The sequence below is a fragment of the Lacerta agilis genome, chromosome 14 (genome assembly GCF_009819535.1).
Source record: "Lacerta agilis isolate rLacAgi1 chromosome 14, rLacAgi1.pri, whole genome shotgun sequence".
NCBI lineage: Eukaryota > Metazoa > Chordata > Lepidosauria > Squamata > Lacertidae > Lacerta > Lacerta agilis.
Window position 1 is genome coordinate 13832346 of NC_046325.1, and position 14865 is coordinate 13847210.

General features: G+C 47.9%; 1 protein-coding gene across 1 annotated transcript in view; it reads right to left on the bottom strand.

Annotated features, from left to right (window-relative positions):
- Positions 1-14865, bottom strand: part of LOC117057520 — a 47188-nt gene that overhangs the window by 1741 nt on the left and 30582 nt on the right. The window contains exons 8-12 of the mRNA XM_033168370.1: positions 3826-3951; positions 2947-3088; positions 2782-2832; positions 2004-2073; positions 953-1298 (exon numbers count right to left, since the gene is read on the bottom strand). Coding sequence (XP_033024261.1) covers positions 1004-1298; positions 2004-2073; positions 2782-2832; positions 2947-3088; positions 3826-3951 — 684 coding nt within the window. The 3' untranslated portion in view covers positions 953-1003. The remainder of the gene's footprint in view (positions 1-952; positions 1299-2003; positions 2074-2781; positions 2833-2946; positions 3089-3825; positions 3952-14865) is intronic.

The following is a 14865-nucleotide window of genomic DNA, read 5'->3' on the forward strand; positions in this document are numbered from 1 at the left end:
ACGAAGGGCTGATCGACACCATTTAAGTGAATTGAATTCCCCCAAAGAATCCTGGGAACAGTATTTTATTTAGAGCATGGTGTATTTCAGCCCTGTGAAGGGCTAAACTACAGTTCCCAGGATGCTTTGGGGGAAGCCACATGCTCTAAATGTGCATTAAAAATGTGGTGTGGATGCACAACTAGCTCCATGTCTCCGACAACATTGCCCCAGAGCAAACAGCTTTTCTATGTACAGCAGTGGTAGCCAACACAGTTCCCTAAATAAACTGCAGGACTACAACTCCCATCATGCCTGATCTTTAGCAGTGCTGGCTGGGACTGATGGGAGCAGCCGTCCAAGACCTCCAGGGAATCCATATTCTAGCAAGTCAGCACCTACACTGTGGAACTCCCTGCCCATTGACATTAGGCAGCTACTTCTTTGTATTATTTTAAGTGCCTGCTTAAAAACAAACAGAAAACATTCTATTTAAAGCCAAGCCTACCCAGATAATGTAAAGCTGACATGTATCTTCATATGTGGAACTGCTTGCTCATTGACAGCTGTCTTTGTGCTATGCTCAGTGCCTGCTAAAAAATTATTTGTTTAGGAAAGCCTACCCAGATATGTAAAGCTGACACGTATTTTAATATGTGATTTTATTTTTAAAATTATATTTTAGCTGCTGATATTATTAACATTTTGAATTTTTTAAAGCCAACTCATTTTAAACTTCTGACTTTTATTAAAAAATTTTTTTTTGTTTTATACAAATTGCTTAGGGATTTTTTCCTATAACTGAGCATTACACACATTCTGTTAAATAAAAAAGATAAGCCAACTACTGAAGGGCACCAGGTTGGTTATCCCTGATGTAAGGTTTTTATCCTCTCATCCCCACAGCCCCCATGAAGAGATTATCAATCCACCACTCTGCATTTGCTGGGGGGCTGGGGCAGGTGGCACTCACTCCATTTGCCTTCCATCCTAGCGAGTTCTGTGAGCTGGAATTCCTTCCTTCTTACTCATTCTCGGAGAGGGAGATGAGCCTCTCTGCTTCAGGCCTGCAGTTGATGGCTCTGAGCACATCAGCCGTCACCTGCACAGCATCATCCATGTAGAAACCCAGCAGCAGCATGCTCAGGTCCATGACATCCGCCTTCTTCAGCCTCCCTTGAGGGATGTTCTCATAGCCACCCCTGATGGGGGAATCACTGAGATTGAGCTTGAACCTCTTGAGTTCATCCTCATCCAGATTCTCCAGGACGGACACTAGATGTTCTCTGATGATCCTCACCTTCACACTGCACTGGCGCCTCCAACAGCAGGGAAAAGCAGGCACAAAACAAGAGAAGCTCAGCAAAGGGATCTGGGAAGGAGCTGTCACCTTCCATGACTGTGACTGGCACTGAGGGAGGGGAAAGAGGTGTGGCCTGAGGATGCTCTGCAGTTTAGAGAGCCATCTTTGACCAGTGATCGGGGGGGGGGGGGGTCCAGGCAACACAATGCTGGGATTGGAGCTAAACCTCCTCCTGCTCTGAGGGGAACCTTCTGTGCAATTGATACATAGAGAGACCCACCCACTGTGAGCCAGTGTGGTGTAGTGGTTAAGAGCGGTAGACTCGTAATCTGGTGAACTGGGTTTGAGTCTCCGCACCTCCACATGCAGCTGCTGGGTGACCTTGGGCTAGTCACACTTCTCTGAAGTCTCTCAGCCCCACTCACCTCACAGAGTGTTTGTTGTGGGGGAGGAAGGGAAAGGAGAATGTTAGCCGCTTTGAGACTCCTTCGGGTAGTGAAAAGCGGGATATCAAATCCAAACTCTTCTTCTTCTTCTACCCAATTTAGCTTCTGTTGACTTTACACGTTTGCACGTTTTTGCTCTTCAAGCAACCGCAGTGCAGCCGATGCCTAAACGCCCCCCCCCCCCGCAAACACCTGCTGTCTGCCTGTGGCAGCTGCTGAATTGTCCCTAATAGCAGGACTGGCTTTGTGTGAGGAAAGGGAATGTCAAGCCCTACCTGCTTTCCACACCATGTCCTGAGTCAGTGCTGCTGGAAGCAGTATGGGTCAGAGTGCAGCAACAAGCATCTGGAAAAGAGAAAGTTTGTGGATAGGTAGGAAACAAGGAGGGATTATGTGAGAATGATAATTATGGGACATGAACCTGTGCCACGCTTTCGGGTCTCAAATTACAGCAGCGCATTGTGCAACACCAAAAATTTCTACCCCCACTTCTCACCTTCCATTCTACATTATAGCAGTGTGGGGGTGCCAGGGGGCATTAGCCCCACGTGCACAATTTTTACAGTGCCCAAACCAGACACACAGTGATCCCTGTTCCACCCTGCCTGCCATGGGGGTCTCCCATGATCCTTCCTTTCTTCTGTGGGAAGAGAGTGGCCATTGTGCCAGCTTTTAAATCCATGAAAATTTTACCCACAAGGCCTCTGCCCTGGGAAGAAAGCCACTTTTTAGGATTCTGCTATAAACCTTACTGTGTTACACTTGTATTGCCAATTCATAACAAAAGTTCTCTAGCTGGCTCACAAGGAAAAACACAGTAGGAAGAACACACATTAACATGCAGTTAGAAAACCAATCAAACCCATTAAAAATAGTATTTTAACAACTGACACACTGCTGAAAACTGAGAAGTCTAAACGGTAAAACATATAGGGAGAAATCATGCCCCCATGCAGGGACCTCCGTCTGACCCTGCCTGCTGCCGGAGTTTTTTGTGCTCCCATTGCGAGGAAGGTGAGATTTAAGTATGATGAGTAATTAAAAGCTGCTGACCTTGTGCTGCATGTAGAAGAGAGCAAGTTATCTCAGGGGACTTAAACTCTCCTGAAAGAGAACAGGAATGAGGCAGTCAAAGAGGAGATGTGACTGGGGTGTCATTTTCCATCCTGCCTCCCGAAGTATGGTCCAACCTTCTGATCTTCCTCCATTCCAACTCACCTTGTGCCACATGTGCCTCCCAAATGAGTTCATTCTTGCGCTTCTCCATCACGCTGAAGTTGAACGTGTCTTGCATTTGCCAAGCAGACAGTTCCACATACTGCTGCAGCTTGTCGGCATCCAGATATTGAAATTTCACTTCCTGTGGAGAAGCATTAAACCAGGGGTTGGCAATTTTTTTTTTTTTTTAGCCACGGGCCAGTCCACTATCCCTCAGACCTTGTGGCGGGCTGGAGAAGGGACACCGGGGGGGGGGGAGCTGGAAGAAGAGGGGAGGGGGGCAAGTAGTCCTCACCCACACCTTCCCTTCCCTGGGGCTGCCGCCACCACCACCACTACCGCCACTACTTGTGGGTAGGCAGAGTGAGCTTGTCTGCTCCACTCTCTGGCACACAGGAGCACCAGGGCGGTGGCAGCGGAGGGAAGATGAGCGGTGTGAAAGGGCTGGCTCCGGAGAGGGGCTGCTTAAAATGGCGCTCAGCCAGCTCAGCACAGCCCCCTTTCTTCTCTAGGCAGGGTGGGGAGAAGCCAGAAGGAGGGAGGGAGAATGCGCCGCCGCATTGTGTGTGAGGGAGAAGGGGGGGATGGAATGGCACGGGGGGGGGGGAATGGCGCAGCCTGAACAAACAGAATCCTCACGCCAATCCACGGACAGTCTGTGGGCCGGATCCTGAAGGCAATTGGGCCTGCTCCAGCCCGCAGACCTTAGTCTGCTGACCCCTGCATTAAACCTTATGTGGAAACAGGGCTTAGCCCAGTCAACCATTCCAAGGGAGTCAAATTAAGGAGTGACTAGGGATCTGGTGCAGTCCCCCCATTCTCATACTTCACAGCCTTGGCTGTGCCCTAGCAAAGCCCTTCATCATCTTTTCGCCTCACCTTTGGGCAAACTTTGGCATCATTTGTCTCCACAAAGAAGCGACAGCCAATTCTCAGAGGTCTCAGAGTCCAGGGGGGCTTCTCTATTCTCTGTGAAGGACACTGTACTTCATGCTCATGAACCGCCTGGGAAAGGCAAAGAAGGTCACTTCTGAGATATGCAAGAAAGGTAACCAACTTCTGGAAGACTGGATCCCTACCCCTTGCTCGGCTCTGTTGCAGCTTTTAAGGTAGGGATGGAGAACCTGCAACCTTCCAGGTGTCATTGGATTCCTATCAGCCACTGCCCTTATGGGTCAGGAATGATGGGTTTTGTAGTCCCACAGCATTTGAAATGAAACAGGTTCTCTATCAGTGATATAAAGAAAACTAAACCACTTTGGAAGTAGAGACCAAAATATGGGCAGGCAATTTTCTGACCACATGGGGAACTCCATTCTGGACCCCTGGATTGGCCAGCTTGACCTATGAAACAGCAGAGGTACCAGGTATCCTGGGTCACCCTGCTAACTCTCCTGAGGAGGCAACACAGGAAACAATAGAAAGCATTATACTTTGATCAAAACATAACATAATATTCTGAGGAACACTTGAAATTGAGAAGGCAATTTATCTATCATGTGTGCAAACCAGAAGCAGCATTTTCCCTCAGAAGTTCTTGGAGAAAGCTCCTAGTAAATACCAAGCCAATTCCTAAACAAATTCAGTGCAATGATGTTGTCTATGGAACCAGGCATGGCATTTGCCCTCTGGAAAGGAGGCTGCCCAGCATTGGAAATGTCACTTTTAAACATCACTACTGGTGGGAGTCAAAGTAACTCAGTGAAGGGCAACTGCCAATCTCTCTAGGGGCATGTTGATGTTGGCAAGCAGTTTGGTAAATTAGTTCAACCCAACAGAGGGAGATACAGTTCATGAACCATGACACACTATTGATGCATAATTTCGCATAGCTACTCTGTCAGGCTTCCTATGATCAAGCAAATGACCAAGGCCATCTAGAATACCAATCAGAGTTGGAGAATCCCAGTTACCTTTCTCAGGGAAGAGTCATTGGGTAGGAGGTAAAGGTGGAATTTTGGTGAACTGAGTTGAAGCATTTGATAGAGCAGTGCCACAGTGTGGACCTTTATCATTCGCTTAAACAATGACGATTTCAAAATGGCTCCACGGGGAGAGAAGTTTGGGTTCTCCAACACAACATGATACGGCCCCACTCTGTCTGGCTTCTCCAGGCTCATCCACCCTTCCATAAAATGTGCAATGTGGACTTGGGAACCATCCTTACCTGGAAAGCAGCACAAAAGAGCAGGTCATCAATAAAACACCTTGTTTCAGTGAACTATACACCCTTTATTCAAGGAAACAAGGCCATCCCAGGACGCCAGGCCTAGTGAGCACAGCAACACATTCCAGTAGATCTAGCCCATAGAGGCAGTTCCCTAAGGCTCCTTCCCAAGCAATAAGAGACTCCGTCACCATGTCTGTATTTGCTCTTCCCTCTTCATACCACTTCTGTTTATGGGAGACAAATGGAGAAAAATGCTGGTCGCAGCAGGAGGGGAGACTCCCTGTCTTCTCAGCGGCCTTCCTCACATCTGTCTCCTGCCCCCCCCTCCAGCCTCCAATTCTGCACTGCTCTCAGTCACAGCCTCTTCCTGCTCAATAAACCTTGTTACCTCTCCAGCTACTGACATCACCTCCTCCCAGGCTGCTCCCTCTGCTCCCTTGTCATTGTCCCACCAGCAATCTCCTGGCTTTGAGCCTTCTTCCCCTGGGGGTTCCCTTGGAGGGTTCCCCAACTGGGGCCTCCCACCACTCCTCTGCATCCACTCTGTGCATGACCCTACCTGAGTCTAGATGCACAGGCTGGCTCCTCTGCAGCCAGCCTGTGCATGACCTCCCCTGAGTTTGGATGACTGCACCCTTCCTGTTACATGAAAACATTCATTTTATTGGAAACCTTTTTGCCTACCATACCCTCTTCATACCACTTCTGCCCTCTTCATACCACTTCTGATTCTGGGAGACGAAGCTGTTCACAGCAGGAGGGGAGACTCCCTGGCTTCTCAGCGGCCTGCCTCACACCTGTCTCCTGGTCCACCTCCTCTCCAGCATCCACCTCTGCACTGCTCTCAGTCACAGACTCTTCCTACTCAATAAACCCTGTTATCTCTCCAGCTTCCAACACCACCTCCTCCCAGGGTGATCCCTCTGATCCCTCGTCATTGTCCCACCAGCAATCTCCTGGCTCTAAGCCTTCTTCCCCTGGGGGTTCCCTTGGGGATTCCCCAACTGGTGCCTCCCACCACTCCTCTGCATCCACTCTGTGCATGACCCTACCTGAGTCTAGATGACAAAGCTCATCACTGCACCCTTCCTGTTACATACAATATTTTGTTACAAACTTTTTTGCCTAGCATACCTGCAAGACACAAGAAGTGAGGGAAGTGAACAGCTGGCACAGCCTTTGCTGGATCTGCTTCAATGTTGATCAAAGGCCCAGCGACAACCCAATTCTCCATGTTCTGTTCGGTCAGGTGCTTAGACCATGAATCAAAGTGGTAGGTGATGGTCACAGCTCCTCTCACCTCAAATATGACATCAGTATACAAGCAAAGGAAGGATCCAGCCTCCGTGAAGCACAGTCTGAATGCCACAAAGGGAAAAATGGAGAGAGAAGTGGATTGAACACCAGCCCGACACCCTCTGCATCTTCCTGATGGGAAGCAATCCCCACCCCAACTACTTGGACTCAATAATATTTGACTATAAAATATCAAGGAAACAGTACCATAGGTTAGAGCAGGCATCCCCAAACTGCAGCCCTCCAGATGTTTTGGCCTACAACTCCCATGATCCCTAGATAACAGGACCAGTGGTCAGGGATGGTGGGAATTGTAGTCCAAAACATCTGGAGGGCCGAGGTTGGCTGGGTTAGAGCATGGTGCTGATCAATGCCAGGGTTGCCAGTTCAATCCCTGTATGGGAGAGATGCATATTCCTGCATTGCAGGGGGTTGGACTAGATGATCCTCAGGGTCCCTTCCAACTCTTCAATTCTATCATTCTATGATGATTAAGAAGAGACCTATGCACACTTAAGAAAGCAGTGCATCAAAGAATGGCTTGGAGATGTGGAATATTAAAGCCAAAATCACAACTGAAAAGTGGGATGGATGGTTTGCATCCAAGCAAATGTCTGGACAGTGTAGCAAATCTGGGGGGAAATAACTAGAGATGTTTATTTGGAGGAAGGGGCAATAAAGCCCAGGAAGTGGAGAAAGAGAAAGCAGGAGAATGAGCTTCCTTCATGAAGCTCCTTAGGTGGTTGTGGGCAAGCCACTTTCTTCATGTTTGGCCAGATAGGCCCATGAGGCTGAGTACATATTATTTTAACCTTTCACGACGCCATACCTTTCTTTGAGTCAGAACTCACCGGAACTCAGTTCCGGCAACTCTCGGGTGGGCGCTATTGCCATTCAAAGAGAACAAGAGAGGCGTTCATGGCAAGTTGTGGTACCTCTTTTTATATATAAAAAAAAAAAAAATAGCACCGCACAAGCTAAAACTAGCCTTAGTAAGCTTCTCTGTTAAGCTGCAAAGATGTGGCACTCTGATGAACTCACAAACGTGAAGAAGGAAGGATAATATATAATGAATATATCCTCTTCTAGAATCCCAACACTTTGGAAGAAAGGTGGGATAGAAGTCAAACAAACAAATAAATGCATACATTCATATTAAGGAGTAGGAACAACCATTTCTCCCAAAAGCCAGAACTACAGACTTTTCACCTTCCTCACACTCTGCTCTGTCATAGACACCCTTTTTTGGATGTTAACCTCATTCCTCAAAGGTTAGGCAGGGCAGGGATATACACAACTGGGCATAAGCAACACCAATGTTGCAAGGTAATATTTTTCCAGCTCTGCTCCTGGGAACCCGGGAATTTTTTTAATGAAGAGACCAGGAATGCAATGTGCAGGTCAAGATGTAATTGGGGTATGTTTTCTGCAGAACATTTCTCTGAATCCCACCCAAAAATTCAATGTAGAAACTTTTCCCTTCAGGGAGAAAGCTTTGGAAGATCACCTGTATCTTTCATGACTCCGTTCTGAGTCCGAAAACACCTCTGGTCTGACTGTTTCTGGAAGATCCTGTAACAAAATCATTAACCATTAATGTGGCAACCAGACGCCGTTTTCCATCTGAAAACAGGGCATACTTGTCTGTTTTTAACATCCTTGTGACCACACCAAGCAGCACTGCTTGAGGTCAAACCCACAACTAAACACCTCTAAAGGCTCTTCTATATCTGCTTTGTTCTGCATTCATTTTGGCTGTAGTAGCCTGACCGTACAATGCTCAGAGATATTGGGGGGGGGGGACCCAAGAGTTACATCTTAGGCTGTACGTGCCTCAGTTAGCATGTTAAATGTTAAAGTTTATGACGGTACAATTAGAAAAAGACTGAACAAATATGGTTTGTTTGGAAGGGTTGCCAGGAGAAACCTTGTTTTTCAGCTGCAGGACCTGGGAACATTGCAGTCACTGAGTCAACCGTTAACTCCTCTGTATACCATAGTATTCTAGAGTCAAACGTGAGGCCATCCGAGACAGCTAAAGCTTGGCCAAAATTGGGTCATGCATCAGGACAATGATACGAAGCATGCCCACAAATATGTAACAGAATGGCTGAAAAAGAACAGAATTGGGGTGTTGCAATGGCCCAGTCAAACTCCACACCTCAACCCATTTGAAATGCTGTGATGGGACCTTAAGAGACCTACACATAAACAAATGCCTGAAAACATCAATGAACTGAAGCAATGTTGTGAAGAAGAGTGGGCCAAAATTCCTCCACAACAATGTGAGAGACTGATAAAGTAATACAGAAAACAATTACTTCAAGTTATTGCTGCTAAAGGTGGTTGTACAAACTACTGAATTGTAAGGTGTACTTAGTTTTTCACACACGGCTTCTCCATTTTGGCTTTATTTCTGTTAAATAAACCATGGCATGGTGTTAGACATCATGTGTTACCTATTTTGAAGACCTGCTAAGGAACAGATGGTTGTTATTATGTCCTCCTATGTAGAACCACAGAATTCAAACAGGGTGTACTTTCTTTTCCCCCATGTCTGTAGAGGAGCAGGCATAGGGAAACTCGGCCCTCCAGATGTTTTGGGACTACAACTCCCATGATCCCTAGCTAACAGGACCAGGGGTCAGGGATGATGGGAATTGTAGTCCCAAAACATCTGGAGGGCTGAGCTTGCCTAGGACTGCTGTAGGGAGGCAAATTGGGCTTGGCCAATACTGATGAAGATGGCTGCCTAAATCCTTAACTTCAGCAAAGGCCAGAATCAAACCCTCTTACAAAACCAATCCTGCACTTTTCATCATAAATTTATTCTTAATTCTTTGGGCATGCCAGTGATTGCATTTCATCTGACCCATCTACTGCAATTAAGTTTCCTGAAGACACCACCATAATAGGTTTATTTACAGGTGGAGACGAATCTGCATACAGGGGGGAGGTTCAAAAGGCAACCACGTGGTGCTCAGAGAACAATCTGCACCTAAACATTGGCAAGACAAAGGAGATGGTGTTGGACTTTCGGAGGAAGAGAGGGGAGCTAGCCCTGTTGTATATCGGGGGGCTGTGTGGAGAGAGTCTCTTCCTTTAAATTCCTGGGAGTCCATCTTAGTGAAGACCTTACTTGGAAGGTCAATACAGCCAAGGTGGTCAGGAAGGCCCAACAGAGACTTCATTTCCTTAGGGTCTTGCGGAAGAACAATGTTAGACAACAACTGATGTTTTCCTTCTATCAGTCCACGATAGAAAGTGTTCTCTCATACTGCATTATGGTGTGGTACGCTGGTTTGACACCCACTGACACAAAGTCCCTGCAGAGGGTGGTAAAGACAGCACAAGACATCATGGGCTGCCCCCTGAGTCCACTAGACGTTATCGCAGAAGACTGTTGCCTCAGAAGAATGAGGAACATTCTCAGGGATGACTCACACCCTGGCCAGCACCTTTTTAATCTCCTGCCCGAGGTAGTAGCATGATAAAACACACCAACAGGTTAAAGAACAGTTTCTACCTGTGGGCTGTGAGGCTGCTGAATGGAAGATGGCAACATTGCAGCTGATGTTCGGGGTTGGTGGTTGTACAACAGCAGATAGAGTGTAACAAGGACTGAGAAATTGTGGGGGAGGGGGACTCGTTTAATCTCACTGTAAACGTGGTAGAGTAACAATAAAGTATTTCTATTATGAATCATGAAAAAAACATGCGATCTTTCTGCTTTCTTCAAGCTGTGCAACTGCAAGCGATCTAGTACGGGTCCATTACAGAAACAGACACAGACTACTAGCAACATGGCAGACACTCTGAGAAATGTGGGAGACCAAGCAGAAAATTGTGGTTCTAGTCTTCATGAGAAATGGAATCAGGTGGATTAGGGGAATGCTGTGGATGTGGTGTATCTTGATTTCAAAAAGGCTTTTGAAAATGTTCCCCATGATAGTCTTGCAGGGAAGCTGTCAAAATGAGGGCTGGATGACCGTTAGGTGGATTTGTAGCTGGTTGACTGACCAAAGGAACACAGAGAGTGCTCATTAATGTTTCCTTTTCATCCTCAGGAAAAAAATGAAAAGTGGGGTGGCAAAGGGTTCTGTCCTGGGCCTGTTGTTGTTCAACTATTGTTATAAACAACCAGTGGACCGACTTGGCTCCAGTTGCAGAAAAGAGAAGCTGCCCTGGTCATTTCTCCATTCCAGAGATCCAGCAGAGCTTTGACAGAACCACCTGCCAAGTATCAATGTGTATTCATTCATTCCTGTGGGTGGGTAATGCAAGTAAGACATCCAGCCACCTACCTCACTGGGACACAGGTTACACACGACTCTTGTCCCAGAAGATGCTAGGTTTTCCATCTTGGTGGTTCTTACTTCCTCTGCAAGTAGTCGGGATTCTGACTGCGCCACTGAGGAGCCTGTAGCTTGGACCAATTTTTTACCTGAGCCTGTAAAAGACAATTCTTTACCTGACCTGACTGTTGCAAGGAGGAGGAAGGTAGTTGAACTGTCCTTGAAGCTTTGAAAGTACTCTAAGTCAAACTCACCATGGACTGCAGCTAGCAGAATCTGAATGGAGCCTGGATGTTTCCTTTCTACTTGTTCCAGGAACCAGCAACAAGTTGCCTCCCCCCTTTCCTGGATCATATTCAGCAGTTTTTGACTTTTCTCTTTGGAGTCTCCCTCTGCATTCTGCAAGTCCCTGTATTCTTTCCATGTGATAATAAAGCCATAGCATAATATACAAAAAAAGAATTCTAGGTCCTTTTCAATAATTTCAAGTAATTCTTTTCTTCCCTTGCAGACCATTTCGTCACCAGTGATAGTGACTCCTTCCAGTGACCTGTGGCAAAAACATTTATTTGATTTCAGGCATGGTGGAGGGGGGAGAATTGGAACTTGATTAGGATACAAGCTGGGGCTGAGGTTCTCTACTGCCCCCATTGATTCTCTGAGCATGCCGAGATCTGCTTTTCCATTGGAAAACATGCTGATTTATTCCACATTGAATAGAAAGCACTATGTAATTTGCCATCCTTTTTTAACTGCCAAGAATATAGGCAGTCTTCCTGATACATTTTGCACCACTCTCTAGGTTACATCCAAGGCTGATGCTCCTGCTGACTAAGTTTTTATACTTTCTGAATGCAAAGAGAGCCAGGCTGCCCATTAAGAGGGGGAGGCAAGCTGTCTTTGGTAGGGGGCAGCTTGCTTCACCCTGCTTGGGTGCCTCTTTGCCACCCAATAACCCTCCTCCTCAACTGCACACCTATTTTGAACATGGAACTGTTACGACTTCACCTGTACCCCCAAGGAACAAGGAGGGCAAAGTTGTAATGGAATGATTTTCAAAATGGAGACCTGAAAGGAAGGTGTGCTGGTGGACCAAATCTGTAGAGGGAGCTCAAACCCAGCAGCTGCCTCTCTTATTGTTGCTTCTCCCCCTCCCTCATGTGGGCTATGGTACTATTATTATCAAGCTGGCTGGTTTCGGCCATCAGGTCCAGCTTTGTCTCCTCTTTCAGGTAAGGCAGCCTCCTTTCCACCAGCAGAAGGCAACAGCCACTAGCCACCCCATTAGGGGGGTGAGGAACTGACAAACTGGCAACTCAGGATTTTATTTTAGGGTTTTTTAAAAGTCCAAAGTGGGGAACCCTTCTGCCCCTGGGCAACTGTATTTTTCGGTCCATAAGGCGCTCCGGACCACAAGATGCACTTGTTTTTTAAAGGGGAAAAACCAGGAAAAAAATATTTTCCTGGTTTTCCTCCTCTAAAAAACACGGAGGGGAGTGCTGGAGGGGAAGCCCCTTCTCCCTTCACAGCGGCTCATCCCCGCTTCCTTAAAGGGACATGGGGGCGAGGGGAGAAGGTTTCTCCCCTCCTCCCCATGTCCCTTTAAAGCAACAGGGGATAAGCCTGCTTTTGGCGTCGGGGCGCAGGGTGGTGGAGAAAGCAGCAGCATCCCCGCTGTTTCCTCCACCATCCCATGCCTTGCACCGATCCCAAAAGCCTGCTTTTGGGATTGGCGGGCAGCGCGTGGGGTGGTGGAGGAAATCCTCTACCAACCTCCCTGCCGCCCACCGATCCCAAAAGCAGGCATCGCAGCTGCCTCCCCCCACCTCCCGCCGAATACGGCGGGGCATGGGGGGAGGCAGCAGAGATGTTGGTGGTTCGTGCTAGCAGCTCCGTTCACGGAGCTGCTGGCACGATCCACCAACATCCCCTTTGCTCCCCGCCGCCTCCCCACATCCCCCGTCGCGTTCAGCGGGACGTGGGGGGAGGCGGCAGAGGTGTTGGTGGATCGTGCTAGCAGCTCCGTGAACGGAGCTGCTGGCACGATCCACCAACATCCCCTTTGCTCCCCGCCGCCTCCCCACATCCCCCGTCGCATTCGGTGGGACGTGGGGGGAGGCGGCAGAGGTGTTGGTGGATCGTGCTAGCAGCTCCGTGAACGGAGCTGCTGGCACGATCCACCAACATCCCCTTCGCTTCCCGCCGCCTCCCCCCATCCCCCGTCGCGTTCGGCGGGAGGTCGGGGGAAGCAGCGGAGATGTTGCTGGATCGTGCTAGCAGCTCCGCTCGCCGAAAGAAGCTTCTTTCGGTGAACGGAGGTGCTGGCATGATCCAGCAACATCGCTGCTGCCTCCCCCCACCTTCCGCACAACGCGACGGGGGATGGGGGAGGCAGTGGGAGCGAAGCCTTCGCTCCATAAGACGCACAGCGATTTCCCCTTCCATTTTAGGAGGGGAAAAGTGCATCTTATGGAGCGTAAAATACGGTAATGGACTTCAGAAATATACTGCAAGGAGAATGGGGCAGTTTTTCTAGCAGAGCTTGTGTTAATCAACCAAGTTAACTCGAGGTTTAGTGTGACAGTCCTCCTCCCAGAGCTCACCACCCACAGATTGGATTTTGTATACATTTAAGTGTTGGTTTTGTAAAAGGGAAGCGAGTGTGCATGTGTGTACATAACATGCATTTTGGAAAAAGATTGTCATCTCTAGTTAAGGACCCCCTGGATTGCATGTGACTTCCCCTCTCTTTTTCTTCCTCCTTCAGAGGAGAAGAAGAAGAAGAAGAAGAAGAGGAGTTTGGATTTGATATCCCGCTTTTCACTACCCGAAGGACTCTCAAAGCGGCTAACATTCTCCTTTCCCTTCCTCCCCCACAACAAACATTCTGTGAGGTGAGTGGGCCTGAGAGACTTCAAAGAAGTGTGATTAGCCCAAGGTCACCCAGCAGCTGCATGTGGGGGAGTGGAGACGCGAACCCGGTTCCCCAGATTACGAGTCTACCACTCTTAACCACTACACCACACTGGCCCCAGCATCACCCCCCACACAGACACACAGCAGGGCGAGGGATTTCCCTGCCACTGATGCTGCTCCTGCCACTGATCATTGCTGGTGGGGCTGCTGAGAAGGAAGGAAGGCAGGAGAGAAGGAAAGGAGAGAAGTGACTCCCCCCTGTGTTTTCAAACACACACCCTTAGCAAATACAATCCCTGGGGGAACACCAATTTGCTTTACTTTGGGCACCAAAATGTCTGGGGCCAGCCCTGCATGCAAACCATGCTCTATGATAAAATGCAGAAGTTTGAAGTCAGAGAATTGTGATGTGCATGTGACTTCGTGTGGTGAGAGGAGGCCCAATGGGGTGTGTAATGGAGGGCCTGATGGGGTTCACCACAGAAGCCCTACGCTCTTCTCTTGTAAGCTGCAAGCAGAATTGTCATGGACTTACCATGCTTTTTCCTTTCTTACATTCCTCTGCATACCATGGGACTTGGTATTGTAACCTGTGGGCAGGTAAGGGAGAGGTCAAAACTGGCTGTTTTATCCTCCCCCAAGCAGTCTTTCTATATTTAATAGGCGCTAGTGCATTTCTTACTGGTTAAGCACTTATTTCCTTAACCAATGACTGGGGGGTGTTTTTCTACCCTAATGAGAATACCAGCATATTCAGGAAGAGGCTTAGAATGTAGACCTTCCAAATACCGCTTGTCAATAGTCAAAACACCCAGAACCAAAAAACACATTCAGAGGAGGTTTGGACCAACTTACTGACAAATCCTTGACCTTTCACTGATAATTTGTCTATTTAAAAAATGATAGAATACAATCTGCTAAATTCAATGCATTTCTGGGGCATTTCATGAAAAACGGGGTGGGTTTTTTGTTTGTTTGGGTTTCCAGAAGAAAAATAGTAAGGGGTCTACAACGAACCTCCCTTTCACACTCCCATCCCGTTACTAAGTTTATTTATTTTTATTTTTTTATTGCTCAGGTGTTCCGGGTCAGACTAATTAGCCACCCCGCCTGTCCCTCGGAGGTCCATCAATGAAGTTAACTCCCTGGTGTTGTGATATTATTACAAGCCGAACTGCGAAAAGCCTCTGCAGCGAGGTCACTTGACTATGAGCCATGTTTTCTTCCTGTGGGAAAGCCACC